The sequence below is a fragment of the Drosophila tropicalis genome, unplaced genomic scaffold (assembly GCF_018151085.1).
Source record: "Drosophila tropicalis isolate 14030-0801.00 unplaced genomic scaffold, ASM1815108v1 contig_769, whole genome shotgun sequence".
NCBI classification, from domain to species: domain Eukaryota; kingdom Metazoa; phylum Arthropoda; class Insecta; order Diptera; family Drosophilidae; genus Drosophila; species Drosophila tropicalis.
The window spans coordinates 452244-479966 of record NW_027173256.1 but is presented as its reverse complement, the minus strand read 5'-3'; the positions used below and the strand labels follow the sequence as shown (position 1 = coordinate 479966).

The 27723-nt window shown below is 34.0% G+C and overlaps 3 protein-coding genes across 5 annotated transcripts; 1 reads left to right on the top strand and 2 right to left on the bottom strand.

The window, feature by feature from the left end:
- Positions 1 to 17154: 17154 nt before the first annotated feature.
- Positions 17155 to 18833, bottom strand: LOC137579732 (uncharacterized). Of its 3 annotated transcripts, none has more exons than XM_068293530.1 (4): positions 18641 to 18767; positions 18384 to 18486; positions 17862 to 18318; positions 17155 to 17749 (listed from the first exon to the last, which is right to left on the bottom strand). In XM_068293530.1, the coding sequence occupies exons 2-4, from the start codon at positions 18467 to 18469 to the stop codon at positions 17315 to 17317; spliced, it is 978 nt and encodes a 325-aa protein (XP_068149631.1). In that variant the 5' UTR covers positions 18470 to 18486; positions 18641 to 18767; the 3' UTR covers positions 17155 to 17314. The 3 variants fall into 3 exon arrangements, with proteins under 3 accessions (XP_068149631.1, XP_068149630.1, XP_068149629.1); XM_068293529.1 differs by having other exon boundaries at positions 18384 to 18587; positions 18641 to 18760; XM_068293528.1 differs by having other exon boundaries at positions 18384 to 18833.
- Positions 18834 to 20598: 1765 nt separating this feature from the next.
- On the bottom strand, positions 20599 to 22168 carry LOC137579717 (uncharacterized). The gene is made up of 3 exons (XM_068293511.1): positions 21764 to 22168; positions 21240 to 21696; positions 20599 to 21169 (listed from the first exon to the last, which is right to left on the bottom strand). Exons 1-3 carry the CDS (start codon positions 22102 to 22104, stop codon positions 20753 to 20755), a joined length of 1215 nt encoding a protein of 404 aa, XP_068149612.1. The 5' UTR covers positions 22105 to 22168; the 3' UTR covers positions 20599 to 20752.
- Positions 22169 to 25066: 2898 nt separating this feature from the next.
- Polr3D (RNA polymerase III subunit C53) lies at positions 25067 to 27093 on the top strand. The gene is made up of 4 exons (XM_068293489.1): positions 25067 to 25616; positions 25684 to 26141; positions 26210 to 26655; positions 26720 to 27093. Exons 1-4 carry the CDS (start codon positions 25252 to 25254, stop codon positions 26921 to 26923), a joined length of 1473 nt encoding a protein of 490 aa, XP_068149590.1. The 5' UTR covers positions 25067 to 25251; the 3' UTR covers positions 26924 to 27093.
- The last annotated feature ends 630 nt before the right edge of the window (positions 27094 to 27723 follow it).

Genomic DNA, 27723 nt, shown 5'->3' with positions numbered 1-27723 from the left:
AATTTAGTATGTAGCCTCGTGCAGTATGTACAGTGCTTGTGTATTTGTAGAGTGAGCGAGTTGGGAAATGCTAAATGTAAAACTATTTAATAAACATACATTTGGTATTCGAAATTTGAAATATATTTTCGGCGAGACAACATTTCTTACTTCATTTTATTTTAAAATGAAATAAGTCTATAATATATACTTAATAGAAAAATAAAAAGTCTGAAACAAAAACTGTAGATAACAATAAAAAAAAAGTTAATTCATTTGATAGAGTGTATGCAACTTTGACTATCCCAAGTGCTAGATATTCGTTTATTTGTTTACTTTTTACGAAATGCCGAAAAGTCAAAAAGCCGCCGTCGCCGCCGCCACCGCTACCATTTAAATGAAACAAGCAAAAGTTAAAACTCAAACTCACAACTTGTGCCCACACAGAAAGTTTGCTTCACTTCACACACTTGAAATTGCAACAATGTTGTCTGGTCATATTGGGGGCACAAAACAACCAGCAACAACAACAAACAAACAAACACATATGTTTGTATACATATTCTGGTCATAGCGGGTTTAAGCCAAAACATATGAAAACTTTGTGCTTCAGTGCTACACAACAATGTTTTGTATTGTGAGGTTTGCGGCTTGAATTGACTAAAACAAAAACCCATACCCAAGTTGAAAATGGGTGAGGAGGACAAGTCATTGAGTTGGGCATGCAACAAAAGAAACTGCGAGAACGTATTTTCAAATCATATTTGTTTTTTTTAACAGCTGGTACTTGTGCTCTCTTCAATGTTATACAAAAATTATTAAATAAAAACATTAAAACTAATGCAAAGGAAACAAAACACATTTGCCGTCAAATTAAGCAAATTCACCCTATTGATGCGATATTTATACCCTATTATAAAATTGGGCAGGTATTTGTAACGGACAGGAGGAGACGCTTCCGACCCCAGCAGAAGCTGAGTCGATATCAGCCATTTTAAAAGCTATCGTGAATGCTAACTCGCCCGTCTCGGACCACTATTTCATAGGATATGCAAAAAATAGCTGAAAGAGCTGGAGAATCTCTATGAACTGATAGATGAACAGATACAAACTGTCTCTATAGTCTAGTTTTTTTTTTCTTCTATAGTCTAGTCAGTGGCTCGATGGAGACCTACTAAAACTACAATTCTGTTGTGCTCGAGTTCAAACCCCGACGTAGGTGAAGTTTTTCCCTTCGATAAAGCAATTCTGAAAGGTAGTTCCGACGGGGATAATGGAGAAACGATAGTGGAAACCGAATTTTTTTTTTCTATATAATAGTCAAGTAATTAGAATATAAAATGATTCTTTTTGAACTCTCTGACGGAGTGTGCAAGTTTGGTCATAATCCAAGAGCAGGTACCCCCATGTTTACGAATGGGAAAGAGACATTCTGGGACATGGCTCGTATGTTTATCCATGAAGTATAGGCATGTTATTCCTAGATTAAATTAAAGGGTTTTTGGCAACTTTGAGGAACATTTAATTCTTCATAAATTTAATAGTTTGAGGTCAATATTTAGTCCGTTGTAAACCTCAATTAATATCAAGACCACTGAAAATTTAAATGAATTATAAACTAAAAAGAAACCTGAATAGCCGAAGTTTTTCAATTACACATTCCTTAGGTACTGGTGTCATTTCATCTAACAAGTCAATCTTAAACAGAAGTCTATAAACTCTACAAACGCCAAGGTAAATTAAAATATAACTCACCAGTATAGTTAATTATATTAAATATGTATGTCTTACAGGCAGAAAGAAATAAAACTCAATCTTCATTTAGTGAATTCAAAATGTGAATTGATTTTGTTCAGTGTTGTAGAGCCGAAGAAGACTAATGATATTCTGTCAAATACCAAATATCCTACAGCCATGAAAAGTACAAAAACTGAAATGTGCATCATGTGTTTCTTACTCGATCTGGGGTCCGAAGCGTTGGATTCAACAGCTGACCAAACTGACTCCTTTAATTTGAGATCCCAGACAGAAGAAAATCGAACCAAATCTTCATTTGGTAAATCCAAAATATGAATATGGGTTTTTTAGCAAAAGTATTGAGTTAAAATAGGAAATCTTAGACTCTGTGGCTGATATTTGTTTTAACAAAATCTTATTTCAAAACCACGTTTTCGGGAGTTGAAAAATATTAATATTTTAGGCTCGACATTGCCATCTCGACATCCAGCCGTTGTTATATTCTAGGCTAGTTTAAAATTATGTAAGAGAGAAATACGGTGTTCCATCTTAAGCAGATAGCTTGCACGATTCTTCCGCGTGCAATCTTTTGCAGAACATTCAATTCATCACATACGAATTGCTATTCGCATTGCGATTCTCCTTTAATAAATCATGCATTGGACAATTACATAGGTGCGATCATTCCCAATTGCAATGAAAAGGCTAATTTTATGCATAAGAAAGCCTTTTACTGGAATCTATCGGACTATGTCTGCAGCGATGAAATCTAGATATTTAGTCCACGAGTGGGCTTTATAGATAGCATGCTGATACAATTATTATTGATTTGAGTGAGCTGAAACTGATGCATTACGAAGCATGCCATCTTAAAACGTAACATCTTATTTCATACTGTAACGGGAAAGCTCTTTTAATTTAGATGAAAAATTAAAAGAACACTTAAGCGTTCTAAAACGTCGAAACCAAAAATTGGATTAATTTTATAACACATAAAGTTTTGCTGGCACCATTAAAATGATAAGTGAACGAGAAAAAAAATAAATAGAAAAGCAAAGGGAAAGAAAAGATAATGTATCTAACCATAAGCTTGAGTAATCAAAGAGCAACAAAACGGCTGACTCATTAACCCTAACCGTTTCTGGTTTTAAGCCTATTAAACCAGCTAAAGGGATTTTTGCTTTCATAGATAAAACGAAACAGACAGCCACAAAATCAACAAAAAAAGAGTTGCAATTTTTAATTACTACGCAATCGGATACAGAATCCATTACAAGTTTACAAAAAAAAAAAAAAAAAACCAAAAGTAGAAGAAAAATGGCAAAGAGATTGTTTTGTTGTTGCCGTTCTTTCAGACTAAAACTCAAGTGGCAAATTGTCAGAGGGCGGAAAGTGTGCACTTGCATTTTGAACGGGGGTGAAAACGAAAACAAACCAAAAGGACTCTTAACTTCCTGTCGGCTCAGATTTCAAGCGCAACTAATGAGTGACCAAGCATAAACATACCGACCAATATAACAAAAAACAAATCACGTCAACCATATTTTAATACTCTATCGAAAACGGAAGGTAGGTATGAACACTACAAACAATTTTCTATTTAATGAAAAAAAAAAAACATAAAAATATAAATCATTTGCTCCTTTTTCCTTTATGTTTATTTATATTCCCATAATTATGACCATTTTGAAATATAACCGACAACAAACAAATAGTTTATTGTCTGGTTTACCTATTGGCTATTAAGAAAAATTAAGGAATAAATTTAAAAACAATACAAAGAAGAACTTTTGTAGACCTCAATATTCCTATTTCAGAATATAACCAAGGGAAAAAAATCCTATTGGTATGTTTAGCTATTAAGGAAAATTAAACTTATACCAATAAGAAGAACTTTTGTAGTACTGAATAGACCTATTCCTATTTCAGAATATAATCAAGGAAAACCAAAAATATTTTTGGTGGTTTTGACTATTCAGTATTAGGGAAATATAAAGCAGAAAGTTAAAGCTACTACCAAGAAGAAGGACTTACATAAGAATATATTAAAATTTAATTAATATAAATAATGAAAAATAAAGTATTAAGAAAAAAAAAGAATAATGACAAATAAGAAATGTATGGTTGAGCCCGTCGAACTTGGCAAGATGATAAATTAGAGATGGTAGAGTTTACTAGAGATTTGAATGAACTCGATTCCGATATATTTTTGATAACTTCGCCTACAAAGTTTTTTGAAGCATTTAAATCGGTTTTCGATTAAGTATGAAAACGAAAATACTTCCATTTTTTTCGAAAGAGTATAGTGAAACATAAAAAAAATGAAAATGAAAAAGAAGAAACACTAAAACATCAAGAATAAAAGAAACATTCAACTTAAGACCATTGCCATGGACGAGCACCTTGCCTGCGGATAGATGGATGGCACGAATGGATGAATGTCTCAAGTCAGCCGGGTTCAGGACCAACACTTATTTTAATGAGAAATTCTAATTTCACCAATAATACAAAAGCCCCAAGAAAATGCGCAAAAAAAACCCAAAAAGAAACGGAAAGGAAAAACTGATATTTTTTCCCTGCTCTGATTGCTTTTTGCCACTCGTCCGTGACGAAAACAAAAGACAAAGGTTGTTACCTACTTCTTCGTTGTTGTCGTCGTCGTCATTTCTCCACATGCACCCCATACAAAACAAAAAAAAAAAAAGAAAAGAAATAGAAATACGAATTGCCTGCATAAAATTTTCTCGAGTATTTGCTAGCCTCTTGCAATTAAATGAGGGGGCGGCTTCCTCAAATATTCACGGGTGAATAGAAGTGGGAATGGGAATTTAGCAGTTGAGAGGGTGTAGTAGCTGAAGGAATTGATGTTAAGCTTAGCAATAATAATTACACTTAGGTTTTGGTGGTAAGAGGTTATACTAAAATGTTCGTTGACAGGAGATTAAAGAAAGTGATGCATTCAGTGACCAAGAGCTAATCCGACTTAAATAAGTGTTGTACAGTTACAATAGAAACGACAAAGCAAATGCTAGTCAAGTAAGTGTTGGAAATGCAAGAAATTGACCATATTTTAATATTATTCCGATGAAAACAAAAACAAAGAATGGGCAAGCTGTCTGTATATATATCAGCAGACGTTGCTTACCACTAAAACCAGTTGCGAATTGTAACTGGATGAAACGAAGTAAGGCAAGCATCACCCTATAGTATTAGTTGTATACAATATACTGTACTGCGTACAAAATAATATTTCTTTTTTGCAGACAAAGTTACAAATGTTTGTACAATTAAATTGTATAAATAAATATATGTTATATTATTTAGGCGCCTTGAGCGGCTAAAACCCAGATTTTAACTTCACAAAGGTCGAAGTCCAGACAATCATTGTGACAAAAAACAATAAAAAAATAATTAACTAAAGGAAAAAAAGCTGAAGTTGCATGCATGAAAGAAGTTTAAGCAACCTACTTAAGGATTTTTAGAAAATATTTTAGAACAAGTGAAAACATCTTTTCATTTGACCAAAAAAAAAATAAAAATCTTTATCAAATAAGACAAACCTAATAGGCTAAATGCCAATACACAACAAAAAGGGAAAGAGAGACAGAGTAAACAGATGGAGAGACAACATGTCAGCTATAAATTTAACTAATATACAACAAAACAAACTCACATCAGATGTCTCGTAAGCAACCCTCCTAGAAGTATGTCTGTATGTATTCCATTCCAGTTATTCGAACTTCGAAATTCGTCCACCCACATGAGAGGAATGGAATGTGGCTGCAATAATCAAGCCAAGTCAAGGCATAGGCAAAGGCATAGGCATTCATATTGGGCAAAAGGGAAAAGCCAAGTCGAATTACAGTTACAGTTAAGGTAACGGTAACGGTAACGCATGGCAATGTCCATAAAATGACACTGAGTGTCAGTTTCAATTAAACATGTTGACAGGCCTCTGGTTGCCCCCAAAAACGGCCAGTAGGGGAAAGTCCAAAAGTACGTTTACATAATAGATACAGATTCAGATATAGAGCCACATAGCAGAGGGGATGGGTGGTTGGGTTGCTTTCTTGTTTTGTTAGCTGGTGGGTCGTTTGACTGGCCTGGCTTAAGCAATTTCGATTTTAATACAAGAAATTCCTTTCATTTTGTCGCCTCAACCATAACCAAAGCAAACGAATCTAAGATAATGCAATGGAAATGGAAAAGAATTTACAGCCAACTGACAGACAACTTTATCTGTTAAGATTTAGACCCAGTTTTAAGCATCGCTTTTAGATCTTTGCATTTGTTATACTCTGCCAAGAAAGTAACAAAATTTTTATTTTACATCTCAAAAGTATTTGCCCACATCTATGCAGCGTTCCCCCCTTCGTAACTAAATTCCAGTAAAACCAGCTAAAACCCGATAAGTTAAAGAAGGTTCAGCATATATCTTACTTGCTTTTTGCTCCACAATTTAATAACGATATCGTTTTATTTGGTTGAACATTGAGATAAGGGTGTAAAAATATCGGCCTAATGTTATATACATTTAACTGAAAGACTTTGATTTTTGACAGCCAACCCTTTCGTAAGAAAATAACTATACATACATATATGTATCTCTAAATCTTTGCATATAGAAAATCTCTTACAAAATTCTAAGTAATTTTATGTGTAGTTATTTGTTTTTGCATTTTAAATGAACAACAAATGAATGAGTTTTATATCTATGTTTATTGACAACTTGTCAAACATTATAATATCTTGTGCAAAATGTTGGAAAATTTCGTTTAATTAAACTGTGTAAATACAATATGAATATGTATATGAAAATGTATTTATATGTACATACATATATTTATATATATGTATACAAAGACAAATTCTGTATATTTTTGCATATTAATTTCCTATTTGAGTGAAAAAGGCACTTCTTGACATCTCACCAACACTTCATTTTAAACACAAAAACCATAGCTCCGGGTTTTTTTGTTTTTTGCATACCATTGACACTTCAAGTCATTTGGGATTTCGATTTTGGTTTTCTGTTTTGTTCATTTTTCGGTTTTTTTTTACTTGTCGTTTTTTAATTTCCAGGGTGGTTTGCATCCATCCACTTGATGTCATTTTAACGCCCCAGTTCAAGGATTGATTTGGTTGTAAGTATATTATTTGACTAAAATATTAAGGAAAATGCCTTTGACAAATCAATTGGTAAACGGACAGAAGGTTGAGAGGTCTTTTTCCACACCTTTTTTTTGGATGAAGGAGTTTTAGTGTTAAACTTGACACTTATTGGCGGTATAGATCAAAAAAGGAAACCTCCCTCCCCAATGCCACAAATATTGGGCTGTATTTGTGTATGTAGGGTAAAACTTTAAAAATCATTCACCCATGGTAAATTCTTTGAATTGTAAGAATAAAATAAACAAATTTCAAATTAAAAATCAAGTTTTAACCACACACCCACACAGATTTTGATTCGGTAAGCCTTTATTGTTCATATTGTGACGCCCAGTTAAGCAATAATAATTACACTGAGTTTTCGGTGGTAAGAGGTTATATTAAAATGTTCCTGTGACCAAATGGTAAAATAAGTTGAATGAGTGTTGTACAATTAAAAGCACAATCCCATTGACAAAGCAAATCCGAAGTATTTATGTATGTAGGTGTTGCGAAATGCAAGTTGACTTAAAAATTATTTGTTGAAGGTGATTGTAATGCATCATAATATTGTATTTGCCGTTTATTTTGTGATTCTATATGGATTTATTTGGTGTCTATAATATATACATATATACATATAAACTATAAACTATGAAAAATCCCGGTTATGACTCAGCTGGGGTGCCCAGTTATGTCCCATATTTTTTTTTGCAATAGGATTATGTAAAATTGTCAAATTCAAACATTTTTGCTGTTGTTTAAAAACAAGGAAAGGAAATTTAAATATTGAGACCAGTTTGTCCGATAATATTCTGGAAGATCTCGATCGGAAACTCCTTTCGTATTTTCTTTTTTTCATTGAATTTCTTAGGGTTAGTCATAACTGGGCCACTTTTTTCTGGACATAAAAAAGTTATCCAGATTCAATCTGTTCCTAAATTGTTTGAGTAACTCAAATAAACATACTTTCTTTGGAAAAAAGTTGCGTTTGGTTAATATTTAAATGTTAAACTTCTTAATTTTTCCGGAACTGAGGAAAAAATTTGAGGTTTTTCAAAACCCGGGTCACAGCTGGGCCCTCTCCCCTACGTTTAAACAGCCGAACTGTTTCCCTCTTTTTCTTACGCATGGAAAATACCGCGGTAAATGTTTACTACTACTAGATTTACTACTCGAGATTTCAGTGTTGAAAAGTGGAAAAATCGGGTAAAGCTAGATTTTAGTGTTGTTAAACGCTATTTTTTATTTGGCGCGCTGTTTGACCGCCCTGGTAGCCAAATATTTTAATCTAAACCCTAAAGTCTAAACCCTGCCAGAGCAGCCGAATATTGTATTCTAAACTATATTTGTTCTATAAAATCAAGAAATATTGTAAACTCAACAATATTTTCGTTTGTTGAGAATAGTGCGAACAAAAGATTCAAAAAAGCCCGCGTATTTGAGTATCCAAAATTCGGCATTTGGCAACACCATCTCAAAATTGAAAAGCTTTTTTTTAGCCGGAAACAGCTAGTTTTAGCTATAGTCCCGCTAAAAATATTTATTTTCTTTTGTTAATTACAAAAACTATGAAATAAATCGCCAAGGCGCACCTGAGGTCGTGCTCGTGGAATTTTTCTCTTTCGTTTGATACCAAAATTATGTAGTTTAAGCGCGTTTTGGGCCCGAGTAGTAGTAGTAAACATCTACCAACAATACAATTCAGTTGTTTCCCCAGTAGAGGGAAGGAATTGAATGAGCAAGCTCATGAGTTCCAGTATTTATAAAATTTTTCAGCAAATTTCACCATGGCTGCTTGATAAAAATGAACTCTTGAAATATTATACAACACTGACATTACTATCGATAATTAAAATTTTTTTGTTCAACACGTGTAGTGTTGAAAAGTGTAAACTGTAAATTTATTAAAAAAATATGGTAACATAGAAACTTTCGGCATCAGAGTAGGCCATAATTTTGCCTTCTTTTTGTGAAATCAGAACTACATTCTTTTCTCTCAGTACTCTCAGTCTGACGACAACGCAGCATAAGCATTAGCAGCCGCAGTAAATCGAAAATCAATTACTATGACTATAAAAAAGGATATCAACAAATTCAAGGACGAAGGGTCTGGCAATAAACTGAAGGATATTATACTATGGACCAATTGGCGCAAAACTTTGTTTGTTTTTAGTCCTATCTTAATCATTCTGGTGTATTTGCATTACCGTTCAGTGATTACTGTTATGAGCGAATTGGGTTTGTCTATCCTATCGGTTACCATATTGCACCGGAGCTATATAGCCTATATGCGCTTATTCAAGAAAGTTGAGGCAATGGATCCGTACTCCGAATATCTGGATATGGATCTTACTATATCGTTAACGCAAGCAGATAATTTGGGAGGGTCCCTGGCCAAATATTTCACAGCATTTTTCACTAAAATACAATCATTAGTGGCAATGAAAAAAATTATTGGAATCGTTGGAGGTGATCGCTGTACTTTGGCTTCTAAGTTTATTTGGAAACTATATTCAATTGAATACTCTTCTGTTGGCGGGTGAGTGAGACATAAGAAAAAATTAAATATTATTTTTGATTGTGGGTTCATTCCTCCAGCTTGGATAACTCTTTTCACTTTGCCCAAATTATATGACTGGCAGAAGCCCCTCTTTGATGTCCAAATAGAGAATTTGCAACTACTTCGAGCTGTATTGGAACGTATGGTGATTAATCAAATAACTACAATCAAGACGAAAATAAACCGCAAGAATCAGGGAAGTGTAGTCCACCGGGTCAAGATGGGGAATCAATTGCCTGAAGCTTATGCTGAGAAAAGATATAAAAAGAAATTTTAATTCCTCTGATTATACCGTCTAACTAGATGTCAAAGCATTAATATGTATTTATTTAAACTATTTCATTTTTGAATAACATACAGAAGAAACGAAAAAATTGCTACAATTAATGACATGTTGGTGGAAACAATAATTTAGAATGAGTTGAAATTAAAGAAAAAGAAATTAAATCCGTTCTAAAAACAAACCGCATTTTTTTTACAAAATCATTGTTTAATAATTGCTTTAATTGTCAAGAATTGCAAATATAAGAATAAACCTTGTCAAACTAACCATTCTTACAACATACACTAGAATCAGGTTATAGCGACTAAGGAATTGGTTGCTCCCAATACAAACTATATGAAAGGTCCTCCGGTAAGTACATCTTCCGGATTCTACTGTATATTCAAAAATATATACATTAATACTACGAATAATTTTCATTCATATTGTTTAATTAATTATATTCTTATTGATTAATTCTTTAGCTATACAGGATATTTTTTGGCCATCAATATTATGGATATTTTCGAAACAATGTCGTCGTTAAGAAACGTGGGATATAAAATGAATTTTATTAAATTTATTAATTAACATAATTTGCAATTTACCCAAAAATAATATTTACTTTATCTTGGATGTTATTGTCAATAAAAACTAACACTTAAAACTTCCTGTCTCTCTTTCCCTTCGACAGCATCGTCATAAATTTGTCCTAGTGTCAAAAACCTTTTCACACATTCTCTCAGATGTCAGTGGATTTTCGCAATGGATGGATAAGTGAAGGAGGTGGGCAGAAGCAGTAGGGTGGTGAGTAGTGGGAGAAGTGTAATGAAACTTGCACTATGAATTATATTTGTTACACATCCACAACTCGGCAAAAATGGTAAAAGACATTTTTATGGTCTTCAACGTTGTCGATGCGTTTTTATGTGCCAAATTTCCCGGTTCGCCTGCCACTGTCTGTCATAAAAGAGAGTAAAAGAGACAGGGAGAGAGAGAGAGCCCAAGCCTGCCTGGGCGATGAAGTTTTATCGATGTGCCGTGCCGTACAGTGCCCGTGCCCCATGCAGCATTGCAGCAGTTTAGTTCAGTTCAGTTTGAGTGCGAAAAACGAAGAAGAGAACGAATTTAAATCGTATGCAAAATGCTATTAAAAATATTGGAAAGTACCCCGAAAAGAAGAGGAACAACAACAATAACAGGAAGAAAAACCACACCATGACTATAAAGTGTTTTGCAGTTGTAAAATTTTTGTGCGGTTACGGAAAGGGGAGGGTGCCTGTTTGTGGGGGGAGATGGAGGTTGAAAAAAAGGTATGTACATATCCCATATAATTAGTTTTTTGGCCCATGTCTGGCAAGGTCATAAAATCGCAGTTGGTCGGTCGGTTGCTTCTCTGGTCGAAGAGACCCCTTCGCTGTAAGGGCACTTAAAATTGCCCAAGTAAAGCAAATTCATCATCATCAATCCCTTGTCTGTCTGTCTAGCTGACTGACTGAATAAATGAATGACTGTGGCGCCATTAGCATTTGATAAGAATTGGGAATTTGTTTAGTTTTTATTGCCGCGTAAATGTCATAAAAACGTTCTTGTAAAATTGTCTACCCATCTGCATATAGAAAATACTGAATATGGATTTTTATGGTTGACGCTTTTAAGGTAATTGCATTTGATTTATTTTACATTTTACATGCACACATGAATCCCAATGATATTTTCAGGTTTAGACAAAAGCAGATTTTGTCCAAAAAGATCTCAAATTAAGTTGAATTATTGCATAGTTTAGATAGCAAAATACAGAAAAATTAAAAACAAAACTACTTGCTAGTACATATATGTACATATGTACATGTACATATATTCATGCTGTCGCAGAAAATACCATTTTATTTGTATTTAAGCTATATTACCGAAAAATACCATTTCTGTTCTTGAATCTAGTATCTAAGTTAACTATCATTTTGTTGTAAGAAAGGAGTTGGTCACACTCTATATAAAAACATGGCGAAGAAAAACGTGCCTAAAAAAATAAAAACAATAAAGCTCTCTAAAAAATAAAAAAGAACATCTATTGAAGCCTTTTTAAAGACTCGTTGAATGGATCAGTTAAGTTGCCATTGTTTTGGGGCTTAACTTTACTGAACAGATATGTATGTACATACATAAACCTGATATTTATCAATGAAAATACATTCCTTTTTACTCTTACATACATGTACATATGTACATACATATGTAGATATTCTTTTGTGTTTACGAATTTTTGTCTCATTTTAAATTGGCTTTTTCGTTACAGAGTTTCCTGTGTTTAATCTTCTCGATTAGGCGCAACTCATCACATCAGTTAAAGTAAATGACAGTCTATAATTTTCCAACAGGCAAACAAAAAGAAAAAACCAAAATCTACTTAGTTGCAAGTCAAGAATCCTTCGTCACCCCAAAAAGAATTTACATATGAATAACAACCAACCAATTGGGTGTGTGCGGGTGAAAAATCGGCCCGGCTAAAGCACACATGATTACCCAGAAGAAGTCAAAAAAGGTTTTTGCATTGGGGGTTGGATTTTTCATTTACCCTATAATCGTTAAACTTTAAGGGTATAATATCTTGAAGCATGTAACAGACAAAAAAATTTTAGAAAGTATTCAAGTTTGTACACAAATATATTTGGTTGTTTTTTGGCGACCTTTTTCGACAGCTCGAGGTTCTTTTCGGTTTTTCACAATAAAAAAGATCGAAGTACTTATGTAGATCGATCTTAAAGGGCTATAATGTAGAATTATTAACATTATTTTTTTATTTTTCTCGACATCTCATATATTATTGGCCTGAAATTATATTAGTTTCAAATAAATATTTTTGATTATTACACGTTTTAAAATTTACCCAATTAAAAGGTATTAGCAAGTCTTTACTTTAGCTTGAATTACAGGGTTTTATTTTCATACTTTTGGTTTAGCCCTTTTCTTTGCTTTTTTTCCCAATGACTAATGATGTTGCATTTATCTTTAGATTATTTGCTAATGTTTCTTGCGCTTATATTTAAATGTATTTGTGAGTGAGTGTGTGTATATGTGATTTAGCAGACAACAACAATTTTTCCATGTGTGTTTAATTACTTAAGAAGCATAGAAAAGCTTTTGTCATCATTTTAAAATTATTTAAATTTTTCAACAACTCGTTGATAAATGAACCAAAAGTGATGAGAAGAAAGTGGCATGGGATGGGATGTAGGATGAGGTGTGGTCTGGTTTCGAGTGTGAATGAAAAATTAAGGCAATTTGAATGTTTGCTTTTAGGCTATGCACTGATAATTATATAGGGATTTGCATATGTAATTTTTTTCTGTAGAATGAAACGCAAATAAACGTTTGTTGTACAGTTGCCTCAAAACACAAAAAAAAAAAAAATACTGATTTAATGTGGCAAAAATTGAAACAAGGAATGCCAGAGAAAATCTAAGTGAGATTAAAACAAATACCACCCACGCTACGTACAAAAACTTCGGATTCCGCCAGATTTTCGGGAAAAAGATTTATGATGTGTTCAAATACATTTGTGTTTATACTATTTTAGTTTTATGTGTGTACACACATACATATAAGGAGAGAAGGATGTGGCACAAAGTTCATTAATTATGATTGGAGACAGTTGTACAATTAATAAACGAAGCGAAGCGAGGCCAAAAGTCTGTCTCTATATTTCTCTCCCACTCACTCTTTCTGTATCTTTTGGTAACAACTGCTCAGCCTGTGGATTGCGGTCAAAGCTTAGAGGTTGGGGTTAGGGATGAGGACAGAGGATGTGTGTTTCAGTTAGATTTTGGCGGATGGCCAAACAAAACTATTCGCCTTAGCCGGATGTAGTTTTTCTTAGAGATTATGATCTGAGAGTTTTTCGTGATTTATGGTTTTATGGTTGCAATTTATTGCCTTTAATTGTGTCTTTGAGTAGTCGTAGCTAATTGATAAAGTCCTCTTTTGAATAGCTAAGAAGACAGTAAAAATAGAGAAAAATGGCAGCAGCAGCAACCCCAAACTTCAATAATAACTATGTTCCCTCCATCTATCCGCCATCTATACCCACTTTTGCTTGGGTGGTAATTCTAAACCTTAATTAACATTGAAGACAAACAAACTGGTGCTGCTTCTGTCCACTGCCACATACCAAAAATTGACCCCTCACCTGTTCCGCTTGCAAAAGCAAAAGCAAATCAAACCGAAACACCTTTTGATATGCACAGGAATGGATTAGCATAGTCTACAGGTCGTGGGTAAGTTATTTTTGGCTCTGTTTGTTATGAAACTATCATGTAGACCTACACTTATTGACATTAATAATTTTTTAATTGATTTCCGTAATTTAAAGTACTTTTATTATAAATCAACATTATTGTTTTATTCTTAAATTTTTTGTGTTCAATAATAATTGAATATAACTAAACAATGAGATAAGATAATAATCTCAAAATTAAGCAAGTGGTGATATAAAGATTAAGTATATAGCCATAAAAAATGTTTGTACATCAGTTGATCAGTTAACTTGTCTTAGAATTATGGATTTCTTTTTAAGATATTAAACCGCTCCTGTTTATGCAAGTCAAAAGAAAACTCATAAATCAATTTTGAAATGCATTAGAGAACTGACTGGCGTCTGTCTCTTACTTTTGGAACGAAACGGAAATGACCGGCAGCTAAAGTGAATGCAAAATTGCAAAAGTCTGAGCAAGTTAAATGGAATGAGGTATTCCCCCCATGTTTTCAAGGTGCCAAGGAGCTGGGTATTTGGGTGCCGTTGTCAAGGTTTAACTCACTGGTTGGGCGGCTGGTTCCTCTCTGCGTCACCTTTCTCAATTAATGCATATCTCTGGTGTACAGGAGGTTTGCTTTGTTGATTTGAGGGTTGGCTTTTACTTAACGCCTTTGCCTCAGCACTTAACTTCCGTTTCCTGTTACAGCAGCAGCATAAGTCTGAGAGTCAACGTCGTTGAGGCATTTGCAACTAATTGAAAGTGCAATGTGATGCTGCTGTAGAATGCAATTAATGCCTTCAGGCAACAAATGCCACACCCAAACCAAAAGACCCATCAAATACACATATTCGAGAAACTGTAGTCTGCATTTGTATCTTTGATTTGTTTTTCTTCCCATTTCACGAAAAACTGCATCTGCAATTGAAACTGAAACTCGAAGAGGGGAAACTCGAAAAGCGAGAAAAGTCAAAGCAAAATTGCTGATTGCATTTAGCCTAAAACTCAAGCCTAAAATATCATTTTTGGGACTATGGGCTATGTAGTCATCAAATGAAAGCATGTTACAATATTTAAATATTTGATTGCGTCAGAACAAAAATAAAAAAGAATACAAAGACTTTGAATATCTTCAACTGTATGAAAATTTAATGTTGCTGGTCTCGTTGTTTTGTTGAAGAGATTCAAGAAGAAAAGCTACAACAATAAATTGCTTTTTAAACACTTGCAACAAAAAGTAACACGGCATATCAAGTGCATTTTAGTTTACGCTACTCGATGCGCTTGGCTAAGCCCTTCTTAACATGCATGCATAGAAAGGATAACTTGGCAGCTGACAACTTTCGAAAACTTACTGCAAAGCGATTTACATATTCCCCCCAAAAATGGGAAACGAAAAGGAGTGAGCCACACACATGTGTGTGTGTATGTATGTTTTTGTGCTCATACACAAAACGTAAATCTTTGTATCAAAAACTTTGGCAGACACCAAAATGTATTTTATTTACTTAAGCATCAAACACTTAAGTCAAAAGTGTAAGACATACATACACAAATACACAAAATATTGCAATGAACTTCGAGGCTTTTGCTACAGCGATGATATCCTCAAACAGGCGAAATTCAGCCAAGGGTCATTCAACCCACGGCAGAGTCTTTATTAACCAGAAACCAAATCTTTATTACCTTAGACAAGATGTCATTTATTTTATCTTATATTTAATCTATCTCAAATTTTTCTTAAATGAGTTTAGTTTTTCTAATATTTTTGTATTTCATAGGATTTCTCTATGAGTACTGATAATACTGATTGTGAGATATTTCTCAGTTAAGTAGGCCTTCAGTGCTTAAGTGGTCTGATCCGATGAACTTTCAAATTTCCTTTCAATAAGGCAGTAAAAGCTTTAATAATTTGAATCCGGAAGCTTTCTAAGTTAAATACACACAGGCGTATATAGAAACATTGCCAAATGGAGTCGACTTCTCTGCTGATTAAAAATATACAAACCAAATACTTTATTAGATCAAAAACAATTTCTTATCTGTGTTGCAACAATCTAACAACTTTTAAACAGTGATAAAACGAAAGATAAAAGAGACTTTATTTTAAAATAAATAATAGATTAGAATTTAGAATCCCCTTATCGATATAGTTTTAAGATCTATGAAGATTACAAGTTCAAAATCGATTTATAATTAAAGTAAAAGTCTTTTGGCAATAACTATTGTAGAATTAACCCTCTCCTAGTAGAGTAGCAACTAACATTTTTGAGAGTTATTCAAATAATGTATTTCAAAAATTTATCACCTCTTTTAGCTTTTTATGCCGACAACTAGTAAGTACTCGAAGCGGCCGTTTAATTTCGAAACAAAAGGCGTTCATTGTAAACTTATTTTGATTTTATTATCGAAGTCTACCCGAAAATTTTTTTAGATATATATACACGATTGAAATAAGTTAATGTACACGCCTGAGAATCTAATACTATCCTTTACAAATCTTCTTTTTATGATAAATAATTTAACAGATAAACAAATTAAATTATTAAATCAAATAGTATTTTTAAAAAGTGAAGATAAAGATTTGTATTTGAATAAAATGAATACTGGAATCTTAAAATCTGCCCAATCATTGGCAGACCAACAGATTCGCCGAGTTTAAAACTCAAGCTTTTTAAACAATATACATTTCTTTGGGTTGAGTTAAAAATGCAACAATTTTATCTTCTACAAAGTAATTTGTGTATTGAATAAGACAACGACCACCAGCAAAAATAGAGGGAGAGAAACAGAATGTTTAAAATAGGCGAAAGGCAAATATGAATAGCCCACCCAGCATATGAAATAGTGCTTCATCAGAGATCACCTTGGTGAGTCTATTCTAAGTTCTTTTGTTCTAAACAAAATGATTATTTTCATACTTGATAAAGAGAAAACATATAATTTACTCTTTCATATGCTGAAAACAGGTGGTAGGTGTCAGATTATTTGGACTATCTTGTTTTTCTCAAAAATATTGTACTAATTAATTAAAAGATTAAGTTTTTTTAAGTACAAATGTTTAACATATGCATGTATGTACATATATATGGTTATCATTATAATATTCATAAAAAATAAATAAATGTCACTCATTTTCACTTTTCGTTGTAATCCAACTCCAAACACCTGACGCTTAGCAACAGCAATATGAAAAAAAAAGCTTGGGCGTCAACTAAATGTAAATTCCCGGAAACCTTTATTGCTATATATTACTTATACTATTCAGATGATCTCAACTCTCTTTAAAAGCTAACTTATTTAATCATTTCTTTGCGTTTGTATACACATATAATACCAAATTTTTGACTTAATTTCATTTATCTTTCGCAAGTTTTAGTCCCACGGTTCTGGCTCATGGAACTCCAGAACAGAGGCTCTATTAAAATTGATCAAGACAGTTCGTAATTGTTTTAGCAGCGGCCCATTGGCGAACAGTTGTTGTCTCTTTTTCAACATTGCCTTCTCGTTTAACAATGTTTGTACATTGAAACTCTCACTGGCTTCTGGAGATGCACAACGAATGGGTAAATATAAGATGGCGGCATAATAGCTATAAATTGCACAACGAATTCTCTCACTATTTATAAGCGCAAAATCAGGTATGGAACCAACATAGCCGCAAGACCTCAATGTTTTCCTTAGGCACTTACAATAATGTTCCAGTAATTCAGCTCGTTTATCGAAGGCTTCACTGAATTCAGGGCTAGTGTGGAAGAAGAAGTTCAAATCAACTCCCGGGCTACCTAGACAACTATGCTGAAAGTCCATCTGTAATAAATAATTCACTTGTTTAATTGTGGTACGGAACTCTAAAGAATCATCTTGCTCTTGTTTTTTTTTTTCTTCGTATTGATTGTCCGTCCTATTGCGAGCTACTTACAAAAATTGACTTTTCTTTGGCTCTGTTCATTAACATATTATTTATCCATGGTTCACCATGAATTATGACTTTTATGCCCGAGTTTTCGGGATCCATTATTGAACGCATTCGCCTCATAAATGCTTGTGACATTTGAGCTTCCATTTTTGTGGCAATTTCTGGCATTTCTTTGGTAAATACATCAGCGGTGTACTTTGTACTATCTTTCATCAATGTATCTATGGGATACCATTGATATTCAGCGGTAAAGTGTGAACTTGGCAGTTCTTCAACTAAATCTGGTTGTTCTTCAATTAAAATCATCGAAGCAGCATGAAATTGTGCCATCTTTTGTAAACATATCTCGGCCTCATGTAGATTTAATCCTTTCTGGCGATCCAAATGTGTGTAATCCAATGTGTTGAGATCCTCCAGCAAATAATTTTCTCCCCATTCAAATGACTCGCAATATAAGCAGCTAAAATTTACAATACATAAGATATATACAAGGGGCTACTTTTTTCAGCTTTAGAAAATACAAACTTGGCGCTTAGCTTATATTCATTTGGATCATCGGGAAAAGCTCTACCCAATATCTCATCCATGGCTGGTAGAATTTTCTGAAACATTAGCTTTTCACTCTTGTCTGTAGAGAACATATAACGCACATCTTTAATTATGTATTTGCCCATTTCAATGTTCGATTCGGGAGTTTTGCGATATTTCACATTGCATTGGTAAATGTCACTGCAAAAGTATTCACAAGTTTGTTTCTTCAACTCCAATTTAAAACTTTCTACCTTCAGTTCATCACATTTGTAGGCATGTGCCAAAGCTTTTTGTATATAGTCCACGTTGAATTCAGTATTCTTTGGCATTTCCATTTTGTAAATTGTTGATGCCGCATCCGATTCTGGCAAACAGTTGCCACAGACTGAAATAAGGTATTGAAATTGCGCATTTGCAAGTTTTCTAAAGCCGTTTCCCGATGCATTTTTTCTATTATAAAGTCCCGATTGTCATTATTGTAACTAGGCGAACTTTTTTAATGACATCATACAAAAAAACAAAAAATGTAAACTTGTCGTGATGACTAATATTTTGTTTTTAGTCTAGTAAAAAGTTACGATGCATTACAAGATTCTGTGTGGGGTTTTAGACAAAGCGTTACCTATTAAGGTTTCTTTTATGTACCCACTTTCGACTTTCGAGAATTTATTTAACTAAAGCTTTTTTATTTAAAATTATAGAGAACAAACTGTTCAACTCCTTTAAACTCTATACAAAATACTCTCCCTACGGAGGCCCAATGTCTTATGCTGAAAAAACATTTTAAATATAATAAAATACCAAATTTAATAGTAAAATCTATTATTTGTCATGGCCGAATTTAAAAAATATAAACTTTTTACAAGGCAAGGCAAGTAGCAAAATATTGGCTAATAATAATTAATTATTTTTCCTATAGGACAAAAAAGTATATAAACGAAAACAAATTCTATGGCATCTACTAGATCTCAATGCAATAAGTATAGGGTAGTCTCGTCTTAGCAAAATCTTTGTGTGGTAATTTATTGCTTGTGCTTGCTTGATTTTTATACCCTTGCAAAAAGGGTATATTAATTTTGGTCAGAAGTGTGCAACGCATAGAACGAAGCATCTCCGACCATACAAAGTATATATATTCTTGATCAGCACGACGAGACGAGTTCAACTAGCCATGTCCGTCCGTCCGTCCGTCCGTCTGGATCAACGCAAACTCCTCCTAGACCGTAAGAGCTACAGAGCTGAAATTTTGCACCTAGGCTTGTTTTTTTCTAAACCCTTGTGGGTTAACCAAAAAAAAATAAAATGTTTTATTTACTTATGGGAAGAATATACCCATGCCTATAGTCTTTTTCTTCGATTTTTTGGGTCTTAAATTTTATTTACTCCCGGTAAATGCTTGCGGTGTACAAGTTACAATACTTAATTTTTGGTCGATATGCATTAAAGTACCGAAACGAAGCAAGCTTTTGTTCGGACGAAACTATCTTTCACTTTTTGTATCATGTACTGGATAATTTTCTATGGAAAAACTGCAACACAATCGATTTATTATTTTTCAATAAAATTTTGGGTATCTAGTTTCGAAAACGTTCAAAATTCTTACACGTTGCTTATATACACTCTGACATTGAGTTACAAGTTGAAAGTATCAAAATGCAGAAATAACAAAGATTTGTATATTTCGTTAAGATTTTGTATTAATCCTCGAAAACAATATCGAATTCCAGCCTAAGAACTTAAGCTAGAGCAATGCGGCAATACAAGTAATATATTAAGGTTAGCCAAATAATATACATAGTAATCCGATTTTGATCAAATTAAGCATAATTTCATTTGATCGCATGAGAAAAAAGTTTTTCTGATTAATTTCATATTTCTGACCGAACGTTTCAATGGAAGCTATACGAAATAGTCTCACAAAAGTAGTAACAGTGCTACAATCCAGCTAAGTCGGATATGGCACTCCCAACGGGACGTTTACTGTAGCTTCAAGGGCCTAAGAGAACTTTTACTTGACCCATAGGATCAGAGGGACCGACGAATTGATAGACAAACATCGCTCTATAAACTGATTATATCGTGTCGTTCAAGAATTTACTTGAATACTTTATGAGGTCAAAAACGCCTCCTATGCGTTGCACAATTCAGATTAAAATCACTAAACCCTTTTTGCAACGCTATAAAATAAATGGTAAATAGCGTAATTAAATATAAGATAAGAAGTCAAATTTTTAATAAGACAAATTTAATCCCATTATTATAAGCTTTAAAAAGCTACTAAAACAAAATCGCTTCTAACTTAATACCTCAGATGTGTTAATCCCTCAGTTTCTGTTTCATGTACGGTGATAATACTTGGAGTATCATGGAGTCTCTAGTACACCTTTCTCATGAAATATAGGCAATGTGGATCTCACTGTTTTTAGGAAACGAGGATTAGTGAACAATTGTCCTCGCTTTTTACGCATGACCTCGTCGTCCTCAAAGGTATGTAAACCGAAATCCTCGCTAGCTTCACGAGTTGCACAACAAATGGGCAATTCACAAACAGCTGCATAATAGCCATATAGTAGACAACGTTGTATTTCATCAGTTACTTGCTGGAAAGTAGGTATCGATCCTGTATAATGGCATGCCTTTAATGTATTTGTTAGACTCTCATGATAATGCTGTAGTAGTTCAGTTTGACTATGGAGTAGAACATCCAATTCCAGGCTTGTGTAGAAAAGGAAATGTAAATCAATTGCCGGGCTGCCTACAAAACTGCTCTGAAAGTCCACCTAGATGTATTTGGGTTTTGTATTTTAACATAGTTAATACAAAAAATATCAGAGGATCATGAATACTCACAAATACAGCTTTTTCGGCAGCTTTGTGTATCAATATATTGTTTACCCATAGATCACCATGAGTTATAACATTGAAAGCCGAGTTTTTTGGATCCACCACTGAACGCATTCGTTTAGCATATGTATCGCGTAAATGTGCTTTCATTTTTGCAGCTATTTCTGGCATTTCCTTGGCAAATGCCTTGGCCGCGTAATCAGTGCCATTTAATATTATGACTCTACCAAGATCAAATTCAAGACCCTTGGAATATTGTGAGGGCGGAAGTTTTCCCACTAATTCGGGTTGTTCTTGAATTAAAACCATTGAAGCAGCATGAAATTGACCAAGTTTTTGTAAGCATATCTTTGCCTCATATAGATCGAGACCTTTTTGCCGATCCATCGATGTATAATCTAAAGCATTTAAATCCTCTAGTAGATAATCCTCTGTGCCTGGTGTTGGATCACAGTAAAGGCAGCTAAAAATTAACAAAAATGTCAGTATTTAACCTCTTTTTGAACATACAAGTTTTTTTGTCCACAAACTTGGCATTTAGCTTGTGCTCGGTCGATGGAGAAGCTTTTCCCAAGATCTCATCCATGGCTGGCAGTATTTGTAGTAAGAGAAGCTTTTCACATGTTCCCATTACAGCGACGTCTGGATACAAATTTTTAATTACATATTTGCCCACTTCAATGGGGGATTCGGGAGTTTTACGGTACTTCACGGTCAAACGATAGATATCGCTACAAAAGTTTTCACCGTTTTGTTTCCTTGTTGCCGTTTCAACATTTTCGACATGTAAATTTTCACTTTGATAAGCTTGGGCCAAAGCTTTTTGGATATAGTTCACACTGTATTTGATTTTGGTTGTTGTCGTTGCCATAGTGTTTGGATGATTCAATTGAAAGTCGCGTCCGTTCCCAGCAAACAGCTACGATAGACTGACATCTGGTTATGAAATTCACATTTCACCACTAACAGAAAACATTTTAAACCCATTTCGAGATGCTTATCAAGAGCAATGAAATAATTCTACGGGGGTATTACTGTAAAGTCTGGAGGGTACCTACTATTATTATTATTATATAGATAGGCGTGCTCGGCTCTTGTTATGAGATCAAATAAAGCTCTAATTGGACAGTCGCAATATCAGGGTCGGATAGGGTGAAAGCAAAATGACCGTCGCTTAAGTTACAATTTATGAATTGGCTCTTTGTTTTTTAACGATTCTCCTCAATAGATAACTGAGGGAACTTATGTAACATTGGAGAAGGAGAGACAGCCAATCGACACGATCGTAATTAATTTCGAGTATGCTTATTTTGCAGTATTTTGGTCAGTATTCAGGTAAAACTGGATATAATCAGAGGATATAAACTTATTCATATAACTAGCATACTTATAGCTTTAAAGAAGACACTAACACTTTTAAATAATATATTAATAAAGTAAATAAATGTAGTTTTTATTAAACTGCAATAAAAATAAATTTCTTTTGTCGTTTTTAGAAGAATAATAAAAAATAATTGTGATTAATATAAAGTATTTTCAATTTGAAATTTTTGGTGTGATAAACAACAAAAATTAAATGTTATAATTTTTAGCACTATACACGTAAATCACATAAATCACGTAAATCATCATGGCCACGTTAATTGTACAATATAGCCAAAACAAAACAAACCTATTACAACAATTTTTCCGCCTATTTTAAATTGTAACGAATCGTTGTTATTGAATAGTTACTTAAAATTTTTGAGAATAGTTTTCTCAGATCGGGCTTAAAGTGTTGTTTAAAATAAACAAATAACTGTAAATGGAGTCCTTGTCTTTTGTTGCCAATTCATTTTCCTGTGCTCAAAGAATGGCACAATAAAAAATTTTGAATAATTGGCATTTGCTAGCTTAAGCCGATTTTGCATTGGGATTCTCAATATAGGTACATATTTATTCTAAACAAAAGCTTTTAAAACTGCCTAAAATTCAAAATGTTTTAAAATAGATATAGACAGCAGATAAGCTATCCCTAAGACCATTGGGGTTGGTTTGCTTTATTGAGGCCCGCACGGAGTCAGAATACTAAATTTCTGGGATTCTTAACCCCAAAGACCCAATTTCTCTAAAACCGGCCCTGATCGTGCAAATTTATTTGTTTTTTTGCTTTCAAATATATAATGATAGCAGAAGATTGCAATGGATTTGAAAATGAAGCCAAAATAAAGAAAAAGCACATAAATAATTTTGATATTAGGGGCTTAACTACGCTCGAAGATTTTCATTTAAGTCTTCTTTAATATATTTTTAAAAAATATTAAAGAAGCTAATTAACACTGACGTGGCTACATCTACTCGGCATCTCTCCCTGATCGTGAATTTATATAATTTATGGTGTCGGAAAAGTTTCTTTTACATTATAATATCCTCTATCATCCTGTCTAATTTGAGGCAAAAGGTCCAAGCGGCTTGTTGAAATGAAGATTGTATTTTCGGTTTAATACATACATACATACATACATATGTGTGTATGTACATATATTAATGGAGAAATATGAACATGAAATTAATGATAGTCAAAATCGTTTATTTCAATTGATACATCTGTTTTAGTCAATGCGTTTAAAATATTATATTGCAGATTATATTGCAAATGTACTGTATAACAGAGCTCCCTTTACAGCATATTGGTGATCCTTCTCTCTCTCTCTCTCTCTTTTATCCCTTTTATTGCAAATAAATATTCAAATTCAGATAAAGGCACAAAACGTAGATACACACAGATTGATGCATGTATGAATTTATCTTTCTTTTGTCATTTTGGGGCAATGGTTTCCAGGCATAAAAACGCAAAAGTAACGGTAAAGCATAGAGAGAGCAAAAAAACTAACAATAAGCCGTGAGTATTAGCAAAGATAAGTATACATATGTATGTACATGTACATATGTATACATGTATAAGACAATACATGTACAAAAATATATTAGTGGGAGGAGAATGCAATATGAATGAAATATTTTTCAAGATCCAGATCAGAACTGGAATGCATTATCTAGGCTAACAATTAATTTTGAGCAACCTGTTGAATCCGTGATTATCTATCTTTACATATAAATTGTAGATAGGCATAAAACTACGTAGTAGAAAACTTTAATTTTTTTGATTTTAACGTATTTATGTATGTAGGTGTGAAGTGTGTGTGTGTATAGGTAGACAATTTGCATAGGAACTTACCGCAAGTGGGTGATCTTCCAGCCAATTTATTTTATTCACTTACAATATTTATAAAATATATTTATAAAAACTATCACTCGAGCATTTATTTAACCGTTTAACTAAGTAAAACGCGCACAATATTTAAAATTATTAACTCTCGAATTTTTCCCGCACTATTTGTAAATTAACGTATACATGAGTTGCCGGCTAACTACAAAAACAGTATCGATATACTAATGTTCGATGTTATCGATAAGTTAGTAACAGTGCCTTGTGACCAAAACAGTTGCTTAATTATGAAGAGAAACTTTTGAATTGGCTTTGTTTTATTTATCTGCTCTTTGATTTATACTTTTGGTTATTATTCTGTAGTATTAAGAGCAAACAAATAACCGTTTAGAGGAAGGATGAGGGCATTCAAAAGTGCAAAAGTCACAGGATATTGTAAAAAATAAATATTGTATGTTTAAGATTAATTAAAAAGTATTGCTTTCTATTTTGTTTTATTGATTAGTTGACTAGTTTTCTTTAGTTTTTTGTGTTATGGTAGTTCTAGCAGATTATGCTATAGTGATTGATTAATCACAGCCACATCACAGAATTAGCACATCTCTAAGAGTAACAGACTATCGATATATTCGCACGTCAGTATGAATCGGCATGTGCGCCAGCAACAACATTTCCACAATTATTAACCTCAAAGGGCTTTAATGCAAGTTAAATTGAAATTTGCCGAAGTGCCAGCGAGTGAGTGGAACTTTTGTGAATTTCGCGTATTAGCCACCAGTCTGGGGGGCACCTGGTGTGGAGCAGGAAGCCATGCCAGCCAAGAGAACGACTGTCACAACGGCAACATCGACAGCATCGGCAGCAACAACGGCATCAGCAATAAGGCCGGCTGCATCTACAGCTGCAGCAGCAGCTAAAGCTGGACCAGCGCAAACCACAGCGACAGCAGCAGCTGGATTACCAAATACAACAACAACAATGCCAAACTCTGGACCAACATCTGGAGCAACACTGGGTGGTGGCCTTAATGTAAACGCATCTCGCCCCTTGGAGATGTTTAATGGCTTGACAAGATTGACACCCGCCAGAGATCTTACGCTTGGCGGACGTGGACCCAAAGCTAGCAATAAAAAGGTTTTTGCTCCAAATCTAAACGCTGTGAGGAACAAAAATGCGTAAGTTTATAATGCACTATGGACTTTGGAAACAAAATGATAATTAAACTTTCGGTTTTGTTTTTAGCAATGTGAAAACCTCGAAAGATTTTACCCAATCACGTGGCAATGGACGACGTGGTGGCCGTGGCGCGACTTCTGGAGCACAACGCGGTGGACGTGGTGGCGGCAGTGGCAATTCTTCGTTAATACAAACCACTGGTGTCTTCTCGGAAGGAGTCGGTGCCCTTCAAGTGCGTAAATCGACCGGAAATGGTACGGCTTATGCTCGTGATGAGGTCTCTGTGTCGTCACGCAAGCGTAAGGATGACAACAAATTACAGCAATTAAGTGTAAAGGAATTGTTAGGCGAATCGGATGATTCAGATGGAGGAAATGACCCCGCCTCATTGAGTGATCATGAAATGGATGGGGATAAGACTGAGTTGGCATTTAAGCCTATAGCGCTAAAGGAAGGTCTTTGGCACAATGAGAAACCTGTGGTAAAAGAAGAGCCATCTTCTTCAGTGAGCACAAATCAGCAAGGTAAGCAAGGACTCGTAAGTCAAAAGTGAATATGTCTTAATATATGTACATACATATGCACATTTTAGATTCCTTGGCCATTGCTCAGCATTTACAAAAACTTCATGTCACTGCCCAAGATGCGATTCTCGAAGAACCACCGCCTCAATTTGGACGTTATCCTCGTTCAATTGGGGCATTTCTTGAGGCAACATCATCCCAAATGTTTATCATGCAATTGCCCGATGTGTTGCCCTGTGTAACTGATGATACAGATGATCCCAGTGATGGTCATAAGGCAGTATCTATTAAGGATGAGGGTGTAGTGGGAGGTGCTGCTGCTCCCAACTCCCCGGCAGATCAACCGTCCAGTCCAGCAGCTTCTACAATAAACCAACCCAAGCTGACTGTGCTCAATCAACTGGAAGAGGGGCAAATTGGCAAAATTTTACGATACCGTTCGGGACGTGTTAAATTATTGCTTGGTGATACTCGTTTCGATTTGGATATGGGTCTGGAATCTGGTTTCCTTCAGGTATGTCTCCTTGGTCTTTGCTCTTTCTGTTCTATTTAAATGCTATATTTCTTTGTTCATATAGGAAATCATGTCAATTACAACAAATCGTGAGCAACGCAGTGGTGATATGATTAATTTGGGACCCGTTCAGGCTAAGCTTAAGGCCACACCCGATTGGGTTCATCTATTTGAGCAGCAAGAGGCAAATCGTGCATCAGCAACTACAGCAACAAACATATTAACAACAACAAATATAACAACAACGACAACAACATCAAGCACGTAGTACAGACTTCATGAGATTTCATTCATATATATACATATATATTCCTGTTGCCAATCACATGCTGCTTCCTCCTCATCCATAATTTTTAGTGTAAATGTAATACTTCTTGTATATAGGCCGTGCCTATTTCTTAAGTTATTTAAAACTTAATAAACAAACAAATAGACAAACTTTATAAGACCAAAAATAGCTTATAAAAGAAATTGTTTTCAGAGAAACTAAAGCCTTGGGTTTAAAAATGGGCTGTTGGGGCAAAAGATGATCAAGTTTAAGAAATTTTTGAATATGTATTAATATTCTCCTTGTTCAAATTTACATACATACATACATTTCATAAGAACAACTCTAAATATCTAAATTAATGTTGATCACTACATAAAAAATGCTTCAAAATATTTACCCATTGGTCCGAAAAATAGCAAAATTTGTTATAAATAAATAAATGGTATAATTGTGCCAAATTTTTATACAAAAAAAAAAAAAAAAAAACCAATCCGTCTCTCTGGTTTATTTTATACTGCATCTACAACTAGAACATGACTTCTTCAATTTTTTTTTGTTTTGACAACGTGAAATCTTTAGGGAACTTTAATAATGCATTTCATTAACGCGTTTTGAATTAAAAAGCTTTAGTTTCGTGTGGTTTCTGTAATAGATAGAGATGCACTTAATTGATATCAAAAACTCTACAATTATGTTTTAGATATCAGCTATCTCTCTCATTTTCACTTCTGATAACTTGTTTTTGCTCACATATCTTCATGTATTCATATGTAAAGAATGATGAAATATGACAAGAA